We start from the raw sequence: 25203 nt of genomic DNA on the forward strand, positions 1-25203 counted from the left end.
TCCATGTATTCGTAAGTTTCTCACATTTATCACAATGTGAGATGACTGATGCAGCTATATTTATCGTTATGGATGATGTGAAAATATGGACCTATGATTTGAAAGAAAGTTGTTCTGATTTAAAACAAATTAATTTTCCAATGTGTGTAGTGCAGCTAGTGCTGGTGGATCTATCTGACGTTTCAATGCAGTACCAAGAAGAGCTCTCGGAAATGCAAAATGAGTCACTTAAAACTTTATTCAATATAAAAGGAGTGATGGCATGGCTTTGTGATGACACAGAAACTAAATACCCAAATTCAACTTATTTTGCAAGAAAACTGCTGTTACTCTTCCCATCTTCATATTTAGCCGAATGTGGCTTTAGTGCTGTAAATGATTTGCTACTGAAGAAAAAAAAATCACTGGATAACACTGAGCTAGACTTGACAATCAAGCTAACTAAATTGGAACCTAATATAAAATCTCTCTGAATCAAGCATAAGTTCTCTTAAATAGACTAAAACTGCAATCCTACAAAATTTTTCCAGGAGTAAGACCCATTGAAGACAACAGTACTTAGGTATTTCTGGGTAGACATACATAGGATTATATTGTAAATATGATCTTGAGGTGAGCTCAAATTGTATTTTGAATTTATTAGGCACATTTATTTTAATATGTTTAATAATTAATATGATCAAAGAATTACAGAAAAAGCTTTCATTAAAATTATTTTAAATTTATGAATTTCAGTTTTCTATTATATGTTTTGAAACTTTATTTGCTGTTTTTTCTTGTCCCTTCGTACTATAGTGTTCCCTCGATTTTCGCGGGGGATGCGTTCCGAGGCAGCCCACGAAAGTCGAATTTCCTCGAAGTAGAGATGCAGAAGTAAATACTGTACACCATTTTTGGCTATGAACAGTATCACAAGTTATCCCTTAACACTTTAAACCCCTAAATTACCATTTTCTATTCCCTTAACAACCATTTACTCACCATTATTACTGGTACTCACCATTGAATAAGACACTTAGTGATCCTGATATTTATAAACATAATTATTTATTAACAATAATTATTATTTTTTGTTATTTATTTGCAAAAATTATTAGTTTGGTGATGACATATGAGGTCATCGGGCGGGAAAAACCGTGCAATAGAAAAAAACCCACGAAGTATTTTTTAATTAATATTTTGTTAAAAACTGGTATAGGCTATTCACTAAGTTCAGACCCATGAAAATCGAGGGAACACTGTATTATTTTTTGAGTTCCTCAGTACTTCTACCGTCTTTCATTCTTTTTTTTTTGTCTTTTATGGATGCCATGTTCTTTGGAACCTTGTTTAAAGCAAGTTAATGGCCTTTTAAGCTTGCTCCACGTGAGTAGAAGTTCACTTTTTTGAATAGTAAGAATTATATTGGGGGGGGGGGGCAGCATCAGGATTTTAGAGAAGCTTAGGTGGGGCATGACCAAAAAAACGGGTTGTGACTCACTGATCTTACTTTTGGCTTACTTTTGATACCTCTGAATTGATTCTCCTAACTGAAAACAGGCTCCACTGAGTTCTGTGGGACTTACTCCCAGGTAAGTGGGTAGTGCAACCTTCCCGAGCCAATAGTTTGTTTGCAGTTTAGTAAAATATGTAAAATAATAAAAATTAACACTAAAATTCCCCAAATCAGAGAGTTGGGGTAGTGGTGGTACAAAATGTTTACTTCTTCCTGGGGGGGAGGGCATAACAGAAAATAATTGAGAAGCACTGGCTTAAGGCCTAAGGCCCTTATGCCAAATAATAATAATAATAATATAATAATAATAATAATAATAATAATAATAACAACAATAACAATAATAATAATTTATTAGACTTGTATGCTGCCCATCTCCGGAGACTTGGGGAGGATTGTGGCAGGTGTGGTTTAATGCCATAAGTCAACTAAACTCACTGAATACATTTTTAATCCTTAAATCCAGAGGGCCTGTTAGGAACAGACAAGTGTCAAAATCATGATGTTTGACCATTATGTTCTGTCCAGCTTGAATTCAGGACTGTCCTGACTTTTCAGTTTCTCTACAAATCTTAAAGCTATTTTAAAGCTTAAAGCTTTTCTACAAAGCTATTTTATAGGCTACCGGTTTACAGTGCTTTAGTAGTGTATTTTTCAGCATATGCTCTTTTGCTTTCCACGGCCCTGTTTGTAAGAGTCAGAAACACGTGAAGAACACGTTGAACTTGATCACAAACCCCTCTAGTGAGCGGACGAGAAATACAGTATATTGAATGGAACCGCTCCGTTCAGTTTAGACAAGAGGACCCAAAAAAATGAAGCATTGGTAAGAAAAAAGGCGGCGGCCGAGTATCGGAAGTATTGCACAACAGCAGCTACAATATTTTCGGCTTTAAAATAACTAAAGGCGCGGGCCTGTGCTTGCGCAATAAAAACGGATTGACCAGCAGAAGGCGGGGCGAAAGGAGTCGAGCCCTCTTCGCATTTTCAAACCCTTCGGCCGAAAGATGCCCGACTATCAAGCCAAATAAGAGCGAGAGGAAGTGGGCAAGGTGAACGTGCGGATTTCGCCTCGAACTCCTGCACAAGCGGGTTGCTCTCTGCACCTCAGCTCTCCTTCCAGTGGCCTGGTGAGTGCGGCGCAGGATCGTGGCTACGAGTGAGCCGTTTTCTGTGGTAGAGAGAGTGGGTGAGTGGAGTAGATCTTATCGGATGAGCGAGAAGACCTCCCCGAACGATCGATCCAGAACTGGGGTGCTGCCGAAACGCCTAATTGCGCGCAGCCCCGCGGCTCTACAACGCGAGTGCAGGATCGAGCGCAATTACGCTCCTTGCAACTGTGCCGGTAGCAAAATCGCGCGCAGGGACGCGCGTCTGTCCTTGTCCCCCACGCGCGCCTCTGTGCGCGGTTTTGCCACCTGCACAGGTGCTGTAAGCGTAATTGCGCGCATCCCGCACTCGCGTTCCAGAGCCGCGGAATTAGGTGTTCCGGCGGCAGCACCACTTCTGGATCGAGCCATAATGAACCCAACAGTGGCGCGAAGCGACGGCTGCAGCGGCTGCAAGGGAGCGACTTGCGGTTTCTGCTAACGGGGCTATTGAAAGCGTTCTTGCTTGCAAATTCGGTATAGCATCTTTCTGGTTTTACTGTATTCATCAGCTATATATTATCTATATCTTATTTTATGTACACTGAGAGCATATGCACCAAAACAAATTCTGTTGTGTGTCCATTCACACTTGGCCAATAAAGAATTCTTTTCTATTCTACTCTAGCCGGGGTGAATTAAAAAGGATGCTATGAAATGCATCGGCAAAAACTCATAAAAACGTAAAAGCCATATTATGTCCAAACAAAGACCCATCTCTTTCTCCCTCCCCCAACAGTAGCTTGCCACATACTCCCACTCACATGCAGAACATGAGAAGGTTGCCTTGAAATTCAAGCACCCCAAAGTTGGTGTGGGGGTGATGAGAACTTAATCCAAGAATTTGAAAGATGTTTTTACCTCCTTTGCCCATCCGAAAATACAAATCACCAAGTATACAGATAAAGCAAAAGAATAATTTATTAACCGGATCAAGTGTTTTTATAGGGTGCAGAAACAAATGATACATTTGATATATGTAATATATCAGAAATCAAGTAATAAAACAGTAAAACACATGTAATCAATATCTTTTACTGTTTGGATTACTTGACTTCTGATATATTACTTATATCAAGTGTAATATATCTGAGATATCAGCAATGGAAAATGTTGATTCTACATTGCATATTCTACAAGTTGCTGATTTATGGATTACATTACCCTTTCGCAGAGGAGTTAGTATTTTACGTTTTCCCAAAGTTAGAAAAAAGGCTTAGATTTTTTTTTGTTCAATAAATTTTATCTGTTTTTGGTGTTTCAACATCTCATGTTGTGAGCATTTGCTCTGTGAGTGTCATTCTTAACAATATTTCTTGCTTTTTAACATTACAATCCATTATCATGTGGCTTTGCGCAAGTGCCGCCCTTCGTGGCGCCCCACCACCCGTTCCTGCGGAAAGCCTGGGAAAGCGGCCAGCAAGCCGGCTGCCTGGGAAAGCGTTTTTCAAATGCGCTGCTTTCCTAGGAAGCCGGCTTGCTGGCCGGGGAAGCAAGCGATCCGGGACTGTGTGGCTTTGCGCCGTGAGGACAACAACGGCGCCGTGGTGGCTTTCAAGCGCCGCTCTTTGTGGCGCCCCACCATCCATTCCTGCAGACGCGGTGACGTATGCGCCATCCCGGAGATTACGGGACTTCGCCGAAATCCGCGCTGCGAAGAACTTGGGGGACTTTAAACCGAGGGGGATTACAAACGATCGGCTTTGTTGGAGGGGTTTTTTTTCCCACGGAAGGCCAAGCTTGGAGGAAGCAACCGAGGGAAGAGGCCTCGCTGGCATCAAAGGTACCGAAGAGGTGGGGACAACCTGAAAGACGGAGGGAGGGTAATAGTAGGAGCTACGATGAGTAGAGTAGACGTGGGCAGGAGGCGGCGCGCAGCTACGTGTTTCCCCGAAAGTAAGACATATGTCTTACTTTCGGGGTACGGCTTATATTAGCCGACCCCCCTGAAACCCCCGATACGTCTTACAATCGGGGGTGTCTTACTATCGGGGAAACACGGTAGTTCCCAAATATTTTTTCTTCACAATTTTACCTTGCTTCACCTACAGTTAATCCTTATCTTCCTTATTTTTCTCCCTTGCTTTTTGTGGGGGAGATGTTATTTTCAAAGGCAAACAATCTTTTATGTCATAGATTGTCCCCTCCTCTACTGGAAGGTTTAGGTCCAAATTCAGACCCTCAGGCATGAAGTGTTCGGAGCCGGCCCGTGGGTGGTGATGGTTTTCAATCTCATCAAAGGAAGATTGGTGAAGATTGGAGGAACCTTCTAAGCTAAACAAGATATTGATTACACCTAATATGTCACCAATGGAAAACTTGTTGATTCTGGATTACATTCCACAAGTGGTTGATTCATGGATTACATTACTCTATCCCAGTTGGGTTAATATCTTAAGTTTTCCCAAAGTTAGAAAAGAGGCTTAAATACTTAAAGATGGTATCTTTATCTGTTAAAAGACCAGTATCTTTTAACTAATTTATTGTTTGTGTATTTTTTTAGTGAGTGCTCTGCATGTTCCTGCACAAGTAGTTTACAGTTGGCAAGAGTTAGTAATCATTGGCAGAGAAGGCTGCATTTTTGAACCAAAAGTAAAAACATTCTATATGAGCTGATTAGATGACTCCCCATGCTAGGTAGCAAAGGAAATGGAGGAGATGAAATGCAGGCAGAAAAGACGCTGTAGAGCTGGACTACATGTAAGGTAAGAAAAAATTCTCACAGGCCTACACTGCCAAATCTTTTTCCCCCCAAACATTAGATCTCTCTTTAATAAGATTGAGGAGCTGAAACTTACTATCTCTTTCTTTTAAAAAAATAAAATAAAAAATAAACTTTATTAAACAATTAAAATTACAGGAAGAAGGGATAAAAATAGATTGGTGGCAATATACTCAGATACAGTCTAGATTTCAAAGAGATAGCAAGATATATACTTTTAATAAGAATAAATATTTCCTAGGAAATTTGTTAACCACAAACCAAAGTAAATTAATAGGGAAAGCATATAAATATATGATTGGATATAAAAATATTGATTTGACTTTAAGGGATAATATGATACATTGGTGTCAAAACATAGGTAGAGAAATTGATGTAGAAACATGGGAGAAAGTTTGGATTACAAATTGGGAAATGACAAAATAATTTCATTAAAAGAAAATCAAATTAAGATATTCTATAGGTGGCACCTCCCGCCAAATAGAATTGCCAAAATGTTTTCCAACATGTCCCCAAAATGCTGGAAATGCAAGAAAGAAATAGGTTCTTATTATCATCAATGGTGGACGTGTGATAAAGCCAAGTTATATTGGAAAATTATTATTATTATTATTATTATTATTATTAATTAGATTTGTATGCCGCCCCTCTCCGAAGACTCGGGGCGGTTCATAGAAAAACCGATAAAAGAAATAACATTACAAGAGGTAGAAAACCCCCCAGAATTTTACTTATTAGGCATAATGAAGCAAAATCTCCACAGAGATTTTTTTCTTGTTTGTAATTTCGTTATTGAGATGGGGAGGTTATTTTTTTTGTTTTTGTTACATGTTAGAGGTACACGAAGTCTGATGATAATTTTCATTTCGAATAGGAATGTGTTGTAGAGGTCATCAGCAGTGTAGCATTCAGAGAATAGAGTTTTCCAGTTTAATGTTGAGAGATGGGCTTCAATGAGTTCGTAGTTCGCTTTTTTGAAATTGAATTTTGGTGTTGTATTATTTTGGTGGATCATAGTATGGCTTAGGTTGAGACTGAAGTTTATCATGCTGTGGTCGCTGTTGTAAAATGGTTCTGTTATTTGTAAGCCATATATTGCACTTTTGCTGTTGCAGAAGATGAGATCCAGACAGTTATCAAGTCTGGTATTGTTAGTTACTAGTTGGTTGAGTTCCAGATAGGTGACGGTATTATATATAGTAGAGTGAATGAGTTCCGAGCTTCATTCATTTAAGGACCAGTTAATGGATGAGATCTCCGAGGAAGATAATGGGGTAATTGGGCAGTTGGTTTCCCACGTTAGTAATGTGGATAATTTGTTAGCATGTTCGATGTCGTAGTCCGGGACTCTGTAGCAGAGTAAGAAGCACACAGAGGCTTCTGAGCATGCACAGAAGATAATTTCTGTGATGTGATGGGACAAACGTATGACCAAAATAAGCCCAAGTGCATGGAAAAGGCACACTTCCATCACGATGCCAACTGGTAGGAAAGGTAAGTGCAACCCGCACCTGATGAAATACATTCAGGACTGTTGTGTTTTGTTTTTTACAGAGAACCTACCATTCCAGGGTAGGTTATTGAATTACAAGGGAGCTCAGTTTATCAAATGGATAGAACTATTGCCTTCAGTAAGAGCAGAGGAGGGAGGGCTTTGTGTTAACATAAATAACAACTGGAACACAAATGTTAAAATAATGGATACACACTGATGTCCTGATCTGCAGTATTTGGCAGAGAAATGCCGTCCCATTTATCTGCCTTGTGAGTTTAACATTGTAATAATAATTGCAATATATGTACTTCCTGATACTAATATGACCATAGCCATGACATAATGACAGATACTTAGTGCAGGCAGGATTGTGCAACTATGAGGGGAGAAAAGGGAGGAGACGTATGTATATATTTATCAACAACTGCTGGTCTCAGGACATAACTATAAAATTCTGTGATGAAAACTTAACAGGGAGCTAAAGGTCATAGCTCTCTCTCATGCTTTGTTTGACATTCTGTTTGTTGTATCTAAGCTGTGTTTATATACCTTGGTATCTTTGTTTACTGTTCATGACAAAGACAACTGGTAAGAAGACTTTGTAATTGGATATTGTTTGGACTGTTTTTCTGACCTGGACTTTTTATTGAATTATTCTATAATAATAATAATAATAATAATAATAATAATAATAATAATAATAATAATAATAATAATAATAATTTGTATGCCACCCTTCTCTGCAGTTTAACTCAAGTTAAAGGTAATATTGTTGATTCTCAAATGTACACATCTTTCTATTAGCTGTATTCAAGGTCTAATCAAAAGTTTTAAACTCTTTATAGATAATAGTGATGTTACAGAAGCCTCTTGATGATAACAGTATTTATATGATGCTGGATAATAGTGAAATTGACATCTGTGGAATATGGACAGCAACTTACGTGGGTGAGAAAGAGACGAGGGGGGTCATGTGGCTTTGTTGCTCCAGAACCCATATTTTGTGCTGCTTTCTGGCAATTTTGGCTATTTTGGTATTAGTCCACAACTTTTATCAACTACAGGTAAGTTACATAACCTGCCCAAGAACTAGTCAAATAATTTGAAAGATTTTCTTTCTTATCATTCAGGTCTTCTTTTGATACGTAACATAGTTTTCAGTGATTTTGAAGGTATTGCTCGGGAGTACTTTGGGATGCCATGTCTTAATACATAAATACAAAGTATTTAACTTATTTTTTCTCATTTTTGATAATTAGAAAATCTTTGAATGTTATGATTGGTTGTCAATACTTCATAATGCTGTGCGGTTTGCATACTATACACCACTTGCGGTGGACGCGGAATAAGCACACGGACACAGAACTGGGATTTATGGGTCACATTTATTGATTAACTCAGGATGTGCAGAGGTAAAAAGGAAGAGGGCGGAAACTACCAATCAACCATTCCTGAGCAACTATAGGGCAAAGCACTCTGCTGAGCAAGGGAGGGTCCCCTTGACCTTGAACTTGGCTTTGATCTTAAACTTGACCCTCCCTTGCTCCTTGTCACGCCCATGCGTGTGGGGAGGCTCACCCACCCAGGTTGTTGTTTCTGGGCATGCGGTAGGTGAGCCTACATATCTGGGCCGCCGTAGCCTTGTAACTGGCAGGGAGTGGCCCGTCACCTTCCAAAAGGTGCCCAAGGAGATCACACAGATGCTGTTACTTCCAATTTTCCGCCCCTTACTGCCACAGCAGGGGACGGGTCACAATGAGTGAGCCTCTCCTGCTCTCCCCCCTGCACCCTCATGCAGGTACCACTGCAGGTTCGAAACTGGGTGCCTGATAACTCCCAGGGCCACTAAAGGCCCCATCTCAACTCGGAGGTGTCATTGTCCAAACGCCATGTCACAAATGCACCCATCCAATACAGTCCCACCATGGGCCCCTTATATGCTCGGGAGCCCCACTGCATCACCGACTTGGCTCCCTTCTTTGTTCTCATGTAGCCCACCTTGGGCCCAAACAAAATAGGGTCCCCATTGTGCCCAACTTGGTTCTTCACGTCGCAGACTCTCATCGTCCTGCGCCCACACGGCATCCGACGAGGGCTGCCCGTGCACACCCCACACTTCAGGGGTGCCATACCGGGGCACATCCCCTACTTTATGTCACAGGCTCACTTCCTTTTGTTTTCTCGGGGGGGGGGGCAATTTAACAGCCAGGTTCATACATCTGTTCCAAAGGCATCCTCCCGCGAGGGCAGTCCCAGCACACCCCGAAACTGGGGGGGGGGGTATTATACCAGATCCCCCCACTTTACATCACAGGCTCACTGTTTCCTTCACTTTTCTGGGGGGAAGAACCCCCACTTTAATGGTCAGGTTCATACATCTATTCCAAAGACATCCTCCACTGAGGGCAGCCCCATCACACCCCGAAATGTCGGGAGTGCTAGTCACAAGCCGGGATGTCCCTCCCTGCAGCGCATCACCGTCTTAGAGACTTTTCTCTGGGCACCCTGGGGCACCCTGTAGAGTGCGCCCACATGGAGCCCCATGCATCTAGGGGCTCCGTTCCAGGACCAGGGAGGGGGATCCATTACTTCAGAGCCAGTTTCCTTGCCCATCCTGGATCACACCAGGATGGGCAACAACCTTGCGCCACGGGAGGGAGGGCTCCCTGTGCTCAACCATTGGGCTCAAACGGGCCCCTAACATTGCTGCCCCATATGAAGGGCCAACTATATGCTCATAGGCCTCAACAGGCCGTGCAGTACCCAGCGCTGTTCCCCCATCGCTGCTGGCCGTGCCTTATTGGGTACCGCCCACTAGCCACTGTTTTGGCCGCCTGCATCCTCCTGGGTGAATGCTTGGTTTCTACCAGCTCTTAACACTATGCCTCCTTCCTGGCTGGACACTCCAGCCCGTCGCCATCGGCACCAATGCAGTCGCACCATTGACCCGCCAAGGAGACCTGCAATAAAACAAATCAAGCAGTTAACCTATAAATACCTTGAAATCTCACCCAGATGGCTCTCATTATTAGGGGAAGGCGTGGCTAAATCTAAGCAACAGGCACATTCTGGAAAAACTCACCAATCGCTGATCGTATACCAATACCCGCCCCTCGACCATCAAATGTATAAATGGGCCACACAGTCTAGCGGGCTTACCTATCAGGGCGTGGGCATGGGCATGTGTATGGCACCTCAGCTGCCATTGTGCAGAGGGGGGGGGGGGCGGCAAACGCTCTCCCCAGACCATAGCATTGCTCTTGACTGACAGTGTGGAACCGACGGTGCCTCGGACCCCCTTGACTGGTTCTAGGCAACCGGGAGTCTCCTGAAGACATAGGGCACAGGGTAGTAAAGCTGTAGATGTGCATGGGGGGTTCCCCCCCTGCAGTTTACGGGTCAGCGACCACCAACGTTGAAGCTAGCAGACACCTCCTGTCCACCCCGAAGCCGAAAGAAAAGCGTGGCGGCTGGCGCATGAAGTGGAGGCAAACAGAGTGGGCACAGAGGCGAGGAAGGAAGCAGTGGCAAAATTTTTCTGTGGGAGCCCCGGTCATCCATCGCCCACCACCCCTTCCTGCCAGAAGCCCACAAGGGGCCAAATACATGTGTGGGGAAGGGCGGAACTTCTGGCTTCTGGATAGGCAGGAGGAGCTAAGTGGCCAGAGACGGTGCCAGCCCACTGGCGAGGGCAGCCACGGCTGAACCAAGCCAGGAGCGGAAGGGTAAAACGGCCCTTCCTGGAGACCTGCACAAAGCCAGGAGCGGGGCAGTTCAGCCTTTTCCCAGCACCAGCGCAGGAAGCCAGTGCTCTGCCAAGGGACGCCCAGTCAACTGGTAGCTATCTGTCAGCCTAAGTTTTTGTCACCTGCGAAGAAGCCGTGGAACAGAGCAAACGCCTTCAGGAGAGCAGAGGGTGAAGCTCTCCCTGCCCGCAGGGAGTGGCCCTTGTTGAATTGTTTGTTCTGTTCCGTGGCTTCTTCGCAGACGACGAAAGCTTAGGCTGACAGGTACGGGGGAGGAGAAAGGGGTAGGAGAAAGACAGGCAGGACTCGAAGCTGGAGCTGCGTCTCCTCCTTCTCCTCCTTCTCCTCCTCTTCCTCTGCTGCCTCCCAGTTGAAGAGCCTTCCCAAGCTCCGAAAGAGTGCCAAGCCCAGCTCCTGTGTGGCACCCGAGCCTGCCAGACCCAGGCCAGGGCAGAAGGGTGGTTGGTGCCCCTGGAGAGCATCGCAGGACAGAACCCACCTTTCCCAGGAGCAGGAGTATCGAACAGCCTGGGGACCCTCCAAATCCCCTATGGAGGGTCTATTAAGAGCAGGCGGAGAGAGGCAGGGAGGAAGGGAGAGGGGGAGGAAGGGAGAGAGGAAAGGAGGGCGGGAGAGGGAGGAAGGAGAGAGATAGAGAGAGATGAGCTCGATGGAGCTCAGCCGAACAAAACCTCCCAGAAGGGAATCCCCGCAGGGCGGCAAGCAAATGGGAAATGGGATTCCCCGCCTCCTTTTGCTTGCACCGGCAGTCCTGAGGTGGAGAATTCTGGCGGTGGCAAGGACCCGCGCTTCAGCCTCAGACAAAGCTCCCTGGCTCGCCCCGTCACCTTAAAGCAGTAAAGCCCGCCCGCTGCCGCTTTTGCCTGGTCCTACATGGGAGGGGGGAAGAGCCACGGTGGAACAAGTGAGAGGAAGCGAGCAGACGGTGGCTCCTAAGCGGAGTCCAGGTTCAGGTGCGGCTCCCCACCCCCCGCGGAGGACCGGGCAAAAGCGGCAGTGGGGGGCTTCGCTGCTTTAGGGTGACAGGCCAACCCAGGGAGAGCCAGGGGGCCCTGTCTGAGGCAAAGCACGGGTTCTTGCCACGGCCAGGATTCCCCGCCTTGGGACTGTCGGTGCAAGCAAAAGGAGCCAGGAAATCCCATCCGGACGCAGCAAGCAAATAGGAAATCCCGGTGGTGACAGTCACAAGGCAGTAAGAGAGCGCATGCACAGTAAGAGAGCCCACTCCCCCGGGTATTAAAATGGTTCTTGAGACAAGGCAAACAAATCGTATCACGAAACGTTCGTATGAAGAGGTGTTCGTAAGACGAGGTATCACTGTATTAGATAGAATTGAGTGGTGTAATGATATGTTAAATACTATGGATAAAGTATTTACATATGTATAATCCCACATACATAAAGCATTCTTTTATTACTAATGAAATAGCTAAAAACAATTTGGCTTGCAGGTATTTCTTACAGACCATTCTGATTTGATGCTGATGTAAAGTGGTAGTAAAATAAATATAGTAGATGTGATTCTCTCGTTTGAAAAAGTTTTTTTCTTTTGTAGAATCTCAATACCACAGGTTTAAAATGGTTGGTAGAAGAGAATGAATCACAACCTTCGTTGCATACAAATAGGACACGAAGGAAGCTGTACTGTGGTTATGAGCATCAGGTTTTGTCCAAGATTGAACAAGAGGAAGAAGATTCTTTATTGGCTGCTCTACAATGGCCAAAACCTCCTAAGAACAAAGTTCCCTTTGTAAGGAGTACTGACCCTTTCCATAGCAACTTTATGATACTAAATAATGGTAATTTCAAAGTTGGTGATCAGCTGGAAGTACTTGTCCAAATGAGGGATTATGATGGAAACCCAAAGCAATATGGTGGCGATTACCTTCAGTCAAGAATTCATTCAGCATATCTGAAAGCAGGAGCCATTGGAAGAACTGTAGATTATCAGAATGGATCATACGGAATGTTTTTCACTTTACTTTGGCCAGGGGAGGTCACAGTATCTGTGTCCTTGGTTCATCCTAGTGAAGGAATCCAACTCCTTCAACGTTTACAAGAAGAGAAATCAGACAGAGTTTATTTTAAAAGTATATTCAAATTAGGAAAGATTTCAGAAGTTACTATATGCAATGTGTGTTTGCCTGGAGGCATGCCAGTCTGTAACTTTACAGATCGCTATACTGGAGAACCATGGTTTTGTTACAAGCCAAGAAGACTCCCCTGTGCTACTAGGACAAGCCATTTTAAAGGGGGATATAAAAAGAGCCTTTTAACTTCAGAAGAGAATAAATTTTTTCAAAGGTACTCATTTTTTTAGTCTCCATTTTTTATATTTGTTTAATATAGATTAATGTTAATTTGGCTCTTTTTTTAAAAAAAAAGTGGGATGGTGAGAGACTCTTTTTGAATTCCTTTTACTAGGCTGAATTTTACCTTTCAAAAAATGCCAAATAAGCAAAACAACTGTATGGTTCTCCTATAATCTTTCTAATTTTTGAATATTATAAAAGAGGACATTTTAGTGCTGAATTTATTGTTCATAATTTTGATCAACTCTATTATCTTAGGGCTTTAGTGCTGTGACTATATATACTCTACTTTTAGTTTTGATAATGGTAGCAATAACATTTCTGTTTTAAAAAAATATTTTTATTGATTTTTTAACAAGGTTAATATACACAGAACATAAAACAGTGCATAGTGAAAAAAATTGCCCACCACCCCGACACACACACATACCCCCCCCCCCCACCATATCGGGGCTGTTTCTTATAGAAACCACTATAAGCCAAGAGCAAAATATCTAAATACATATTATAGAGGAGTGATTCCAATTTATTTCTTGTAGCTTGGTCTCGGATTCTACTCGTCATATATCTTCTTACTTTGTCCCACTGTTCCATCAGTTGTTTCAATTCAGTTTTATTATCCAAATTTATCCTTTATTATTTCGAATTGAATATGGTCCACCATGTACCTATACCAATTTTGCATTGTCAATTTCGTTGTATCCTTCCAACCCAAAACTATTACCACCTGAGCGCTTTCTATTGCTGCTTGTTTTATTTCTCTAAATTCTCCCGTTGCATTGCTTTTAACTAATACTGCCATTTCCTTTGTGATTATCCATTGTATATTTAACATTCTATTTATATCCTCTTGCACTTTTTGCCACAATTCCTGCACTATGGGGCATTCCCAAATCATATGCATAAACACTCCTTTATCTTGACAGCCATCTTGACAGCCATGCCAACAATTACCCCTGAAAGTGTGCGAGTTGAATGGGAGTATAATACCACTTATGTAATATTTTCCTTCTCATTTCCCTAATTGTTGTATTCTTAGTTTTCCTTATATTTTCTATTATATTTTCCATCTCTTGTATGTCTACTTGTATCTCATTTTGCCACCATTTAGTCAATCCTTGAATCGTATCCCTGTCTGATTGCACTAACAGCTTATATATATTGGTTGTTTGCACCTTTATATCCTCACTTTTTTCTCTTATTATTTTCTCTAACCCTGTCTCCTCCCTCAATACTGCTTCTTTATTCTCCCTTTCATTAAGATATTTACATATTGCATATATTTTGTAGCCATCTTTCCTTACCTAACCACCATTCTATACGATTTCTACATGGCCTGTCATCCTTCTCATATAACCGTTCTATCTTGGTTATCCCTTCAACTCTGTTATAACCCTAATCAAATTTTTTTCATTGTCTGTATTTATTACATAAAGCGATGACAGTTTAGATTTATATAATCCTATTTTCCCCTGCCATTTTTTCCAAATTTCCATAGTCCCTTTCATGTGACCTATTAATTTACCTAAGTTGTTCCTATTCCACTTTATAAAAATTAATTCTCTATTCTTCATCCCGTTTATCTGTTTTTCCAGTTTCACCCATTTGTTTTCACATAGTTGCAACTACATTAAGTTTTCCATTTGAAAAGCTTCCCTATACAGCTCCAAACAAGGAACTCCCCATCCCCCCTCTTTTTCATTCGCAATTAACCACTTTTTCCTTATTCTTGGTCTCTTATCTTCTTCAATCCAGTAATTAAGTTATTGCCCCACTCTTTAAACTTAAAGGAACTTCCGCGTTCGGCGTTCGGAGGCTGCTGGGAAGCCCCCGGCTCTTTTAAAAGGTGACAGCCGGGCTGGGGGGCTTCCCAGCAGCCTCCCGAACCCCGAACCTGGAAGTTCGGCAAAAGTTCGGGGTTTGGGAGGTTGCTGGGAAGCCCCCCAGCCCAGCTGTCACCCTTTAAAATATCCGGGCGGCTTTCCAGCAGCCTCCCGAAGCCAAATGCGAAACCCGAACTTCTGCGTTCGGCGTTCGGAGGCTGCTGGGAAGCCGCCCGGCTGTTTTAAAAGGTGACAGCCGTGCTGGGGGGCTTCCCAGCAGCCTCCCGAACCCCAAACCCGGAAGTTCGGCAAAAGTTCAGGGTTCGGGAAGTTGCCGGGAAGCCCCCCAGCCCGGCTGTCACCTTTTAAAACAGCCGGGCGGCTTTCCAGCAGCCTTCCGAACGCCAAAACCGGAAGTTCGGGTTTGGCGTTTGTAACACAAAAAAAGTTCGTAAGAAGAGGCAAATTTTTTCTGAACCCTGGGTTCGTATCTTGAGTTGTTCGTAAGACAAGGGGTTCGTATCTTGAGGTACCACTGTATTTGATTTTTTTTAGTCCTAATTTCAACCCTGATTCTTTCCTAATTTCTATCTGCTCTCTCGGACTTGTATTTAAACACATAATCTCTGATTTTTCCATATTAACCGACAGTCCCGATTCCTGTTTAAACTCTTGTAAAATATTTGTTATACCTTTAATCATCTCCATCGGGATCTGGGTCAATATAATTGCATCATCTGCAAATAAATTTATTTTCATTTCTAATTCCCCTATTCTATATCCTGCCCAAGTGTTATCTTGTCTTATCTTATTAGCTAAGATCTCTATTGCTATTACAAATAATTTTGGAGATAAAGGACATCTCTGCTTGGTGCCGTTTAATATTTTAATTCTCTGCGTTCTTTGCTCTCTTAAATCTTGACCCATCTTCGGAATGGTAACAATTTCTGAAAGCTTCCATGTCTGAGGGATATCATGATTTAACAATATATTATTGAACAGTTTCCCCAAATGCGGCAGCAATACATTCATATAAGTTTTCCAAAATCCCCCTGTAAATCCATCCAGGCCCGGTGCTTTGGCTTGTTTTAACCCTTTAATTACTCTAGCAATTTCATCTTGTGTAATTTCTGCATTCAATATTTGTTTATCTTCTTCACTTACTATTTTCCCAACATTGAGGACTCCTATCTTCACCTGCTCCTCTTTATACAAATCTTCATAATATTTCCCCATTATCTTCTCTAGCTGCTCATTACCATATCTAACCACTCCACTAGAGTCTCTCAATGCTAAAATACATGATTTTTCTTTCCTCTTCTTCAGATATCTGGCCATTTGCTGCATTGATTTTGTCCCCCAGCTCAATATTTTTTGTCGCATCGTCATTCTCATCTTGTTCCATTTGATCTTATCATACACCATCAATTGTTTTTTTCCCAATTTGAATAAACTATTCCAATCTCTACTTTTAGTTAATCTTAACTGCTCTTGTATCAAATCTATTTCCCTTATCTTCATTTCCCTTTCTCTATCCCACCTCTTCCTAATATCTGCTTCCATACATATACATTGCCCCCTCATAAAAGCCTTACATGCTTCCCACACAATTGATTGTTTAATACCACCCACATCATTAATTATGAAATATTCGCATAACTCTATTTGCAATTTCTCTTTATCTTGTTTACTAGCAGTTACAACTGCATTATATCTCCAAATTCTCTGATTGTGTTCCTGACCTATTTCCAATTCTGCCAATAGTGGGGCATGATCTGATAACCAAATATTTTTAATATCTACTTTTTAAACTTGCATATTGCCCCCCCTCATTCATTAATATATAATCTATGCAGCTAAATGTATGATATCTTGCTGAGTAATATGTACTTCTCTTTGAAATATCTGCATGAAGATCCACCATATTAAGTCTGTTTAAATGTAACGTCCTACTGTTTCCAGTCCCATTTGTTAATTGCATATTAAAATCTCCTGCAAAAAAAGTTGAGCCCTCCATAAAATTGTCTAACTTCCTCTTAGTATTTATTATAAATTGTTTTGTTTTTGTATTTGGGGCATAAATTGCTGCTAATGTCAACTTCTTTTTATTTATTTTCTCTTTAACAAATATCCACCTTCCTTCTTTGTCTTTCTGAACTCCAACCTCTTCTGATGAATAAGAATAGCTGTACCTCTACTATTTTGCGTTCCTCTACATTCATACACCCATTTCCAATTTCTATCATTAATCAATTTATCCCTACCTCCCTGTCTTTTATATGTTTCTGTCAGAATCATAATATCCACCTTAAGTTGCTTAGCCATCCTTAATATCCTAAAACGTTTCAAATCTGATCCCAAACCATTCACATTTAAAACCATTATTTTACACTCAATCATAATACAGTGATCCCCCGATTATCGCGAGGGTTCCGTTCCAAGACCCCTCGCAATAATCGATTTTTCGGGATGTAGTGGTGCGGAAGTAAAAACACCATCTGCGCATGTGCGCCCCTTTTTCCATGGCCGCACATGCGCAGATGGTGGAGTTTGCGTGTGGGCGGCGGGGAAGACCCAGGGAAGGTTCCTTCGGCCGCCCAACAGCTGATCTGCTCCGCAGCGCGGCAGCAGCGAGGAGCCGAAGATGGGGTTTCCCCGTTGCCCAGGCAACGGGGAAACCCCATATTCGGCTCCTCGCTGCTGCCGCGCTGCGGAGCAGATCAGCTGTTGGGCGGCCGAAGGAACCTTCCCTGGGTCTTCCCGCCGCCCAGGCAAAGGGGAAACCCCAAGATCGCTTGCCGCTTGCCCGTTCGCCCGCCCGCCCGGCTGCTCGCTTGCCGCTCGAGAGCAAGAGGGGGAGAGATAGAGAAAGAGAGAGAAGGAAAGAAAGAGATGAGAGAGGGAGGAAGAGAGTGTGAGAGAGGAAGAAGCAAGATAGAGAAAGAGAGAGAGAAAGAAAGATGAGAAAGGAAGGGAGTGACGTCATCGGGTGGAAAAATCACGATATAGCGTTTCGCAAAGATCGAGATCGCGAAACTCGGGGGATCACTGTATACCAAAATAACCCAAATTGTTGGAAGTGTAAAGACGAGTTAGTCACATATTTTCATATGTGGTGGACCTGTGAGGAAGCTAGACAGTTTTGGAAATGGATAAAAGAAATGCAGTGGTACTTCGGTTAACAACCACAATCCGTTCCAGAAGGTTGCTTGTTAACTGAAATGGTCGTTATCCAAAACAATATTCGCCATAGGAAATAATGGAAATAGATTTAATTGGTTCCCAGCCTTTATTTCTTATGGGGAAAATTGAAATTTGATGATCCCCCCTGCACAATAGTGTTCAAGTTAAAATGCCAGTTGTTTCTAAATATTTAACAGTAAACATCTGTGACTTTTTGTATTTAGATTTAAAAAAAAAAATTTTTTCCCTTCCTTTAGTGGTGTGAATATAAAAATGCCAATATCTTCCATCGGGCCTGATTCTGTGATTGTAAGACCTTTGGGAAATGCAGGTAAAAATAATAGTTAAAAAATTTTCCTTTATACTATTTAAACTTGTGTTTATAGTTTATTAGTTATAGTTTATAGTTTATTAGATTTGCCCCTCTCCGAAGAATTGCAACCACCAACAGTGTTTCAGTTTTCTCTGAGAAACTGTTGAAGAGCTATGGTTAAGCATTCTATTATTGTATTTAGTGTCAGGTTTCCAAATAACAGACCCAAAACAGATATTTAATTTTTTAAAAAATATTACTTAACCATTATTTATGTAAGTATGAAAAATTCTTCATGTTTTTTATCTTGCTTATTCTGTTGAAACCACAATCCTCTTGAAAAGGACACTTGCCATGTGCTGGCATGTATGTGGAATTGTTCAGGAACAATTTAAACATAACATTTATTTTCCTTCACAGCAGCCATGTAGCAGCTGTGTCAATCCAGGAGAAGATTCCAACAGTGCCAACTTTGTTTTGGTTATTTTAGCTGAGTCATATTTACCCTTTTGAATTCACATCTCTGGATTTTCCCATTAATTCGATATTATAGGGTGCTATTATAATACTTCTACTACAAATAATTGAGAATGTAGTAGATTTATGGATAGAATTATTACAATGTTAGAAGTAGCCCGGAGTCATTTTGTTATGAGATGGGCAGCACAGCAAATAAATAAAATAAATAAACATGGATGGATGGATGGATGGATGGATGGATAGATAGATAAATAAATAAGGCTAATATTTCCAAAATGCATTCTTATAAATTCTACTATGCCATCTTTAAACATCAAAGATGGCCATTTAAAAATAATATGCTGTATTTTTTTGAGTTTAAGACACGCAGGAGTATAAGACAAACCTTAGTTTTGGGGAGGAAAATGGAAGTGCGGGATTTACATTTATAATGTTTCTTTTTTCTTTTTTGCTACAGGCTCATGTTTCAGGTAGTATATAATCTTATGACTTCCTTCGTTTATGAAGGAAAACAGTTGCATCTGGCATGTTGCCTTGAATGTATATTTAAAATATGTGTCTGTCAACTTGCTGTCTTGCTTATTTGTTTGTTTGTTTCTGCTGTAATCATAAGACTCAGTTGAGTTTTCCATACAGGTAAATAATATGTATAGAATGACTCAAAATTTCCCATGCTTGTCCAAAAATTCACTTGGCAGTGTAATAAAGGTAAAATTTGTTAATAGCTTTTTGGAACATGGATGTTGTAGTATTTTTGTTACAATGGAGTTTGTAAATTTTGCAGACATGATACTTAAAATTATAAAACTGCTTTTGCAAGAATCGTATGTGATCTCTTATTTTGTTTGAAGCTACAATTTTAATTCACGTTCCTCATTTCTATTCATTAATTCAAAATGTTCTCTTTCAGAAATGGACAGTCTAGAAAGATCTCACAACTCCGATGTATTTCCTTCTGGTTACTATTATCAAGATGAATGGCAACAAAGGACGCAGTTGATTCGGCATTTTAAAAAGCCATCAGATATTACTGAATGTTTACAGGGGAAACTTATTTACTTGTTTGGAGACTCTACAATCAGACAGTGGTTTGAATATCTGACAAAATTTGTTCCAGGTATGTTCAAATTGATTCCTTCTAAAAGAAATTCTGCCATAAATAATTTTGGTATAAGATCACAGTATTTCACCAGTGTTTATCATTTTGTTACCAGTGTTGTTTGGTTGATATAATAATAATAATAATAATAATAATAATAATAATAATAATAATTTATTAGATTTGTATGCCGTCCCTCTCTGAGGACTCGGAGCGGCTCACAACAATAAAACATCATATACAAATCCAATGTTAAAACAGTCTTTAAAACCCCCATATTAAAACAGTCATACAGCCCAAACACACCATCCATAAAATCAAAGGCAGCTAAGGATATATCAATTCCATCATGCCTGGCGACATAGATGAATTTTCAAAAGTTTGCAAAAGGCAAGGAGGTTGGGGGCAGTGCTAATCTCCCCGCGGAGCTGATTCCAGAGCGCCGGGGCTGCCACAGAGAAGGCTCTTCCCCAGGTCCCGCCAGATTTTATTTATTATTATTTAGATTTGTATGTCGCCCCTCTCCGCAGACTCGGGCCGGCTCACAGCAAAATAAAACAATTCATGACAAATCTAAATTATAATTTAAAATATTTTAAAAAACCCCATTTAGTAAACAAACATACATACAAACATACCATGCATAAATTGTATATGCCCGGGGGAGATGTCTCAGTTCCCCCATGCCTGACGACAAAGGTGGGTTTTAAGGAGCTTACGAAAAGCAAGGAGAGTAGGGGCAGTTCTAATCTCTGGGGGGAGCTGGTTCCAGAGAGTAGAAAATGGTCTGACCATGACAAAGGCAATGCTTCTAAGCCCCTTAGTCTCAGACCATTAATCAGTTGCTCAGAGAGGAATATCATGTCGGGTGCTTGTCCTCCCTCATGAGTTGGACCCTGTACTACTTGAGTCAGGTCCATGGCTGTCATGGTGGCCATGAACTCCTGTGCCAGTCCAGATGCTTCGCCGAGTGACGGCAGGTTGAAGTCCCCCAAGACATTAAGTCCGGGGAACTCCACTGCCAACCCGGCTACCTCCTCGAGTAGCACAGGCAGGGCTTTTGACACGCTGCTGGGAGGCAGGTATGTGAGAAACAAGCCCACCTGAACCCCTAAGTCCAACTTCATCAAGAGAGACTCGCAGCCCGCAATCTCTGGAGCAATGAGTCCACGTAGGCAAAGGCTCTCCCTGGCTATAATAGCCACTCCTCCCCCCCTTCCCTGGGGTCGAGGTTGATGCCATATCTGAAACCCGGCTGGGCAAATTTCAGAAAGAGGAACTCCTCCCTCTGGGCCCAGCCAGGTTTCAGTAATACATGCCAGGTCGGCCTCCTCATCCAGGATTAAATCCCGGATGAGGAGAGCTTTATTTACCATCGACCTGGCATTGAGCAGCAGCAACCTGAGCCCAGGGCCAGAATTACACTCATCACCAGTGCCCAAGATTGAGCTCACGGAGCCAGAACAAGGGATTGTTATTAAGCAACGATCCCTCGTTCCCCTGGAACGGCTAACTCCGTGGCCTCTGCCATATCTGCCTCTCCCCAGCAACACCAGAATATTCCGACCCTCTGTCACCCCAGAGATTGATGCCCCCTCCCCTCCTGCCTCTCCGGCGTCAGGTGGGCCAAATCTATCATTCATACTATTTCCATTTATCTCATCCATACCATAGCCCCACCCACTCCAACCATCACACTCATACCAATCATTCATCCCATGCACAATATTACATCCATCCCAGTCATCCATTAATTAAGAGATCCCCCAATAATATTAAAAATGGATTAAATTAGTAATAATTAAAAACACTAATAAAATATATCACAATATATAAATATAAAATAGAGAGTAGAAAAAATTCATAAGTTAATAATTGATAATATAAAATGAGATCTTAGTTATTAATTAATCATCAGTCAATCAATCAATCCAGGTATGATGTCCTCTATAGGTCTTCTATAAGGTCTTAAAATCTGCTGTCTTCTACAATCAATCCACTAGGGGCCCAGTTCTGCTATAATAGTGCATAGCAATCAGGAGGATGGTGGGGGGGGGGGAAGACGACAAACGATGATAAACATTTGCAAAGTTAACATTGGCAATGTCCCCAGTCCAATTGGCCATAATGTTCCCGAGCAACCAATTCCATCATTCTCACCCCCTCTAATCATTTTTGGCGTTGTTGTTCTGATATCCACCAACTCCATCTGTCTCCTCACTCTTCCAATCCCACTTTAACCTCCCCTCGGCACCAGCAACTCTCACCCACTGGTGCCATACGGGGGGGGAGGGGGAGCGGGGGGGATTGTTGCCCCTGGATGTTCCCCGCTTGCAGCTATCCTCCGCCACTGGCAACAGGCCACTCCCATCTTGGTGTTGGTCTCCACTCCTCTCCGTCGCCTCCATTACCCCCTGGCTTCCACCGTCTCGGCACCAGTCACTCTCACTCACCGGGGCCGGGCCAAGAGGCTCAGTTCAGCAATGGCTCCACGCTCCACGCTTTCTCGACTCCTTTCCTCCCTCTGGTGTTTGTATTTTGCGCCAGGCACCGCCGCCATCTTCTGCGCCTCAGCTGGTCACTTCTCGACGCCGTGATCTTTCTCGGTGCCTCTACAGCAGGGCGGAAGGCCTCTCCGTCGCCTCTGTAACCCCCGGCCTCCACCGTCTCGGCACCGGTCATTCTCACTCACTGGGGCCGGGCCGGGCGGCTCAGTTCAGCAATGGTCGCTCCCATCTCGGTGTTAGTCTCCATTCCTCTCCGTCACCTCCATTACCCCCTGGCCTCCACCGTCTCGCCACCGGTCACTCTTACTCACTGGGGCTGGGCCGGGAGGCTCAGTTCAGCAATGGCTCCATGCTTTCTCAGCTCCTTTCCTCCCTCCGGTGTTTATATTTTTCGTCAGGCACCGCCGCCATCTTCCGCGTCTCAGCTGATTGCCTCTCCACGCCGTGATCTTTCTTGGTGCCTCTACAGCAGGGCGGAAGTATTATATTTCCAACCCTCAAGATAGGGGGGCACAGCAGCAGCAGCAGCAGCAGCAGCAGCAGCAGATAGACTTCGGACCATTTCCAACCTGGATTAATACATTTTCTGATGATTTTTCGCCGTCGTTTCAGAGGAGTGGCGGACCCACCATCTCCTCACCGCTCAAACCGGAACCGGCATTGTTTCGTCAAGGGGACCTGGAGAAGGCCAACTCTGTGGGACTTAATCGGTCGCTGAGATTCGTGCGGCAGCAGGTGGTCCCGGAGGTATTCTGGTATCCATCCCTAATTTTGTCATCCAGTTACATACTTTTTCTTTAATGTTCCTGCAAAAAATACAACACCTATTATATTTCTAACTTATTAACCAATATGCCAGAGTACTTCCTTCCTTTTTTAATACATTTTTCTAAGAACCAAGAAAACCTTTTATAGCCAATCAAATGATAACCAAAGAAAATTCTAAACAAAACATAAACATGTAAGAATTTCAGAATACCTCCCCCCCTCTAAGTAGTACATTTACCTAATCCAAAATTTAAAAATTATTTCAGCCCATCTAACATTTAGCCAATCAATACTTATCTTCAATCAATTAAAAATCATTAACATCATTAATCTCCCCATCGATTCTAAAATCAATTCCACTTATGCATTAATCCAAATGAGTAGCATCTACTATAAATCTTATTATAATCAGTACTTCTAACTCTGTTGAAACAAATCAGCAATTCCTAAGTTCATATATCTAAATAGAGAAAGAATTAAAGTTAAAAAAGAGCAAACAAAACAATACTCCAGGCTAATCAACCCTTCTCAAACTCCAATTTCTTTAAACTGAGCAGAACTTTGAATCGAACCCTGCATTTTAGAACTTTGCATTTATTTGTCCTTTCGATGATTTTTTTTATCAAAAAAGGCAAATGCTAAGCCTAAATTAGTTTTGTTTTACTAACACTTCTAAGTAATGATAGAGTTACGGCATACAATGATATAGTAATTCTTCTTTTTTTAAACAGATCTTGTGGAATTAAACCTTGGAAGTCCTGAGAAAGTTGGTCCTCGTATGGCTGTGGACCCAAAGCACAACATTTTACTAAATTTTCGTTGCCATGGCCCTCCCCTTCGTGCTACCACAGTTTTTAGCAATCAGCTGCATTATATTGCCAATGAATTGAATCGTATCATTGGTGAGAAGAACACTGTGATAGCCATAACTATTTGGGCTCACTTTAGCACTTATCCTATAGAAGTGTACATCAAGAGATTGAGAAATATTCGCAGGTCAGTTGTTCGGCTATTGGACCGGAGCCCCGAAACTTATATAGTTATCAAAACTGCCAATGTTCAAAACCTTGACCCAGAATTTAGCCTTTTCAACAGTGACTGGTATTCCTATAAGCTTGACACAATAATGAGGAAGATGTTCTCAGGAATTGGGGTGTACTTTGTGGATGCTTGGGAGATGACATTGGCTCACCGTTTGCCACATAACATACATCCAGAAGAAATTATTGTCAAAAATCAATTGGATGCTTTCTTGACTTTTATATGCCCACTAGCACACTAAGGTTTCTTAACTGATATACATAGCATTCTGCACTAGTAAGTGAAGCATTGCTGATCCCCGAGTCTTGGGAGAGGGGCGGCATACAAGTCTAATAAATTATTATTAATTTTAATTTTTTGTGGTCATAACTTGCATTACATCTAGTCAACTTGCACAAAAGCATGCACATTTATATTTATTGGTGGCAGGGAGACTTCTGTTTCCACACAACCAGCCCTATCCTTTTATGATGCATGTATTGTATTCAGATTCTACATCTCACTTGTATAAAGTATTTTTTTACAGGGCTAAGCACACTTTAGATATTATCGAGAAAAAGTGATTTGGAACTTAGGTGAATACTGAGCCTTTTTTGTGTTAATTCAAAGAGAATCTGAAAAATCTAAAAAAATAATTAATCACCTCCAAAATAGAAGGGAATACAGTGTTCCCTCGATTTTCGCGGGGATGCGTTCCGAGACCGCCCGCGAAAGTCGAATTTCCGCGAAGTAGAGATGCGGAAGTAAATACACTATTTTTGGCTATGAACAGTATCACAAGCCTTCCCTTAACACTTTAAACCCCTGAATTGCAATTTCCCATTCCCTTAGCAACCATTTAGATCAGAGGTCCCCAACCGCCGGTCCGCGGACCGGGACCGGGCCGTTGGGGTTTTCCAGCCGGTCCGCGGTGCCGCTGCCCTCCCGGCAGAGGACATTATGCAGGACAGGGTGGGGCGTCGGGCAGGGCGGGGAGAATCAGGAGGCTCCTTTGGCGGCTGGGGGCTGCCTGGCTTTGTGATTTTGGCTGGGGGGGAGTTAGGAAGGTCC

At 42.3% G+C, this 25203-nt stretch overlaps 1 protein-coding gene across 3 annotated transcripts; it reads left to right on the forward strand.

Moving 5' to 3' along the window:
- The first annotated feature begins 1341 nt into the window (after positions 1 to 1341).
- On the forward strand, positions 1342 to 24506 carry LOC139166484 (NXPE family member 3-like). Of its 3 annotated transcripts, none has more exons than XM_070750081.1 (7): positions 1342 to 1365; positions 5147 to 5348; positions 7706 to 7924; positions 12183 to 12931; positions 18203 to 18276; positions 19649 to 19855; positions 23844 to 24506. In XM_070750081.1, the coding sequence occupies exons 3-7, from the start codon at positions 7715 to 7717 to the stop codon at positions 24392 to 24394; spliced, it is 1791 nt and encodes a 596-aa protein (XP_070606182.1). In that variant the 5' UTR covers positions 1342 to 1365; positions 5147 to 5348; positions 7706 to 7714; the 3' UTR covers positions 24395 to 24506. The 3 variants fall into 3 exon arrangements, with proteins under 3 accessions (XP_070606182.1, XP_070606184.1, XP_070606183.1); XM_070750083.1 differs by lacking the exon at positions 1342 to 1365 and adding an exon at positions 2237 to 2625; XM_070750082.1 differs by lacking the exon at positions 1342 to 1365 and adding an exon at positions 3691 to 4437.
- The last annotated feature ends 697 nt before the right edge of the window (positions 24507 to 25203 follow it).

The sequence above is a fragment of the Erythrolamprus reginae genome, chromosome 4, assembly GCF_031021105.1.
Source record: "Erythrolamprus reginae isolate rEryReg1 chromosome 4, rEryReg1.hap1, whole genome shotgun sequence".
In the NCBI taxonomy this organism is placed as follows: Eukaryota; Metazoa; Chordata; class Lepidosauria; order Squamata; family Dipsadidae; genus Erythrolamprus; species Erythrolamprus reginae.